Source organism: Triticum dicoccoides, chromosome 4B (assembly GCF_002162155.2).
Source record: "Triticum dicoccoides isolate Atlit2015 ecotype Zavitan chromosome 4B, WEW_v2.0, whole genome shotgun sequence".
NCBI lineage: Eukaryota > Viridiplantae > Streptophyta > Magnoliopsida > Poales > Poaceae > Triticum > Triticum dicoccoides.
Genome location: NC_041387.1, coordinates 86,940,135 through 86,943,912, shown reverse-complemented (window position 1 = coordinate 86,943,912; position 3,778 = coordinate 86,940,135). Strand labels below are relative to the sequence as shown.

At 41.3% G+C, this 3,778-nt stretch overlaps 1 protein-coding gene across 1 annotated transcript in view; it reads right to left on the bottom strand.

The window, feature by feature from the left end:
* Positions 1–2,711: 2,711 nt before the first annotated feature.
* LOC119295183 (la-related protein 6B-like) overlaps positions 2,712–3,778 on the bottom strand; it is an 8,852-nt gene continuing 7,785 nt past the window's right edge. Inside the window, exon 10 of the mRNA XM_037573538.1 lies at positions 2,712–3,427. Within this exon, the coding sequence (XP_037429435.1) occupies positions 3,056–3,427 (372 nt within the window). The 3' untranslated portion in view covers positions 2,712–3,055. The remainder of the gene's footprint in view (positions 3,428–3,778) is intronic.

The window sequence follows — 3,778 nt, the reverse complement described above, 5'->3', positions numbered from 1 at the left end:
TCAATTTGCTGTAACGGTGATTGGGCCGATGACGACGCATTGACTATTTTTTGATTATTTGTAGTAGTAAATTATTGTTGTACTATGTTTATTCTCACACTAATACTGTACTATACTCCAAGAGATGGCATGATTTATCTACGAGTATTTAATATTATATACTTCCTCCATAAAGAAATGTATGATCCAAAATATCACTAATATATAGCGATCTTAAAAAAAATCTCATACGGAGTATTTCTTTACAGATGTGTACTTATGTACATTATATTGCTTTCAAAAATATCAGCATCTACTATACTAAAGTTAATACAACATGAATATGAACATTAAATTTGACGCATCTAATGATATTGATTCTGTATTGAGAATGTTGATGTTTTTGTCTATAAAATTGTCAACCTTTATGAAGTTTGACTTCAGACAAATCTCATATGCGGAGTAAAAGGGCCAAAGAGAGTATCTAACTTCACATACCGCTCCGATGATGTACTCCATTCACCGCATCACCAACAATTTGGAAATAACTTTAATTATGATTAATCTTGCAAATAACATTAATTGTATTAATTACATTTAATTTCATAATGGCGAGGTATCAACTCACACAAGTACCATGAAGCAACTAATTATTTGGCGAGAAAAATTCCAATATATTCATCATGTCATGGCAGTAAATAATAAAAATTACATTCATATCCTTAGACCACCTACCGTATATTGACTTTCGCAATCATACAACTAAGTAAATTTAATCTGACAACTAAGTAAGTAATAACCCGATGAGTAACAAAAATCTAAGTACCAACAAAAACAAAAGTTGTAGAAACATACCGACGTGGAATCCAGTCTAAAAGATGTTTCCATGAGAAAGTTAAAGGTGAAAGCGCTTTAGGAGATAAAACATTTTAAATTCAAATTTAAGATCTTTGTTGATATCAAGGCGCAAAAAGAAGAAGAAGAAATCTTTGTTGATATCATGTTTATGTGCATCGTTGCATGCAAGATAGAAGAGGAAGTTGCTCATGGAAAGGTAACAATGTGCCACTTCTAATCCCATCGAAAGTAAAATGGTAATATTACCAGGGGAACAGTCGCCAGGAACACCCCTCAGCGACCCCTCTAGCTGCCACACGCTCATGATCTGATGGTGACAGTTTTAAATGAAAAATGCACTAAAATAAACAAAATGCCATGCTTTTAGCAAAACTACCATCCCGAGAAACACTAAAACTGCCATCTAGGCGGTTTGCAAATGCCATCCCTAGCTGGTGAACGGTTGCCAGCTAAGGGATCCAAGTAAAACTGGGTTATCTTGTTCTGATTACAATGAGGTAACGCACGACGCTGCTCGATGCCACAATAGCTACTTGTAATTCGCCTGAAAATAGTTTTTGGGTTAGTCGATTTTAGAAGGAAGGAAGACGCCGATGCGGAGAAGGACGAAGCCGTCATCGGCTCGCCGGAGAAGCCCTCTGGTCTATCTTAGGGTGGCAGACGACCTCACTATCTATTTAAGGTGGCAAGCGACCCATTATCTATCTAGGGGTGTTGGCGGTATGGTGCATGTTCGTCGAAAGAAATGGTTTATGGGTGGGTTAGAGGGATGGTCCGAGGCGGCTGCGGAGGGGTGGACTAATGAGCAACTCGGCTCGTTAAGCTCGTACTCGTTAAGCTCGTGCTCGTTAAGACTCGACTCGTTAAGCTCGTTAAGATTAACGAGCAGAAAACCCTGCTCGGCTCGGCTCGTTTGAAGCTCGTTAAGCTCGTGAGCGCTCGCGAGCACTCGTTAACAGATTATAATGTGTTACGATATAGATGATGAATGTGTAGGTGTGGTTTCCAAGACGAAATATGATGACTATAAAAAGAAATGCAGTAGTTTGTTGCCTCATATGTCGATTAGATTGAATATATGGGCTGAGGTGCTACAAAAGTTTGTCACGTAAGATGAAAAAATATGTGTTGTGTTGTTACTAACGAGCTTAACGAGCTACTCGTGAAACTCGTTAGCTCGCTCGTTAAGCTCGTTAAGATTAACGAGCTAAAATCAATGATTGGCTCTGTTCATTAAGAAACGAGCTATGAGCTTAACAAGCCAAACTATCGAGCGCTCATTAAGCTCGCGAGTTACGGGCTTTTGGTCCAGCCCTACGGCGGCACGGCCATGGGCGGCGGTTGGGGCGAGGGCGAGGCTCACAGCGAATCGACTAGCCCAAACTGGATTTTCAGTCACTCTATGCTAGCTCGTCGCGTGCTAGTGAAGCCCTTAACGAAAAGTTCCAAATGAATTGTACAATTATTTGTTAGAATTGTGATCAAGGAAATATTTTCTATCTCTTCTCTTTGCTACACTCTTCTGAATCAATCTGATGAATAGTGTCCCCGAAGAAAAATCGTGTGTTTCTCATACCTTTTTCTATTATATCGAATGAAAACTTTATGCAGGCTTGACGTTATCGCCATCATGAACTTGACACATACTTCCTTCGTTCGGAGTTACTCGTCCAAAAATGAATGTATCTAGATGTATTTTAGTTGTAGATACATCCATTTTTGTGACAAGTAATTCCAAACGGAGGGAGTACAGAACAAGAAACTTGCCAATCTTCAACAGGACATGTATAAACCAGGCGTCATTTTATAATTTCCTACTTGCAAAAATATTTGCGAACCACCATGAGTCTCACTCAGCTGAGCGACGGAGTATAAAAGCGTACTACATAAAACATCGGCATCTTTATCATGTTCCTTTTATTTTCTTTACCTTTTCTGTGCCCAAAAGAGCTTTTACTGCTACAATCTTACAGTCAAAGAGGCAAAAAGGAGCAAAAAAATAGGAGTTACAATATGGTGGGCATAATCACTCCGAAACCACTGCGCTACCGGTTTTAAAGTACACACAGCACGCGCAAAACCATGTTATGGTCTGTAAATCAGAAAGCACACTCAAAAGACAAGACTTCTAAAAGACAAGTCTCTCGCCATCTCTCTATCAACATGGCAATCAGCAGCACAAGCTGTGTCTCGTCTCTCCTGTGGCCACGAATCAAGTTCAAGGTTCACTAGTCGATATGCTGGGCGTCGATGTTTGCGGCATTCCTCTGCCCATTGAGAACCCACGGGTGCCGTCTGGCATACGCGGCCCTGGAAGCTGCTTGTTCGCTCCCGCGGGAGGCGATGACTGTGTCTGCTGCTGCTCGGCCTTCACTGGGTGGCTGGAAGGCGGGGTTCCGACAGGATGGGCGCCACTCCGGTTGTTGTTACCTTGATTGTTGTTCTGATAGTGCTGCTGCTGCTGCGGATGGTTGTTATGGTGGTATTGGTTGTTGTTATGGTTGTTATGGTAGCCACGCCCTCTGCCTCTACCTCCACGCCCTCGGCCTCTGCCACGCCCGCGGCCTGTATCTCCAGTGCTCTCCTCGGACTGTACAAAATCAATTGCTTTCAGGTCTATGGGGAAAAGTCCCTTCAAAGAAGCTTGGAGGTACATAAATAGACACAATCAATTGAATTTCAAAACATTCAGATGACAACTCAAAGTAAAACAGGTAACCTTGCAGCGATGTACTGTTGAAACTACAGGGCAAGTACCAAGTTGAAATATTCTTCTGGTATTAGCTGGTTGACAGCAAACACACAGACTGCTCTTCCAAATTGGGCCTATAATTGGACAAATGGTTGCAATGGTAGTTTTTAAATTCTTTCTATGGTGTGTTCAATAATGTTGGCAAAGGTGCACTCTGGTCAGGCTGGGGATTAATTAGCTTATAAAGTA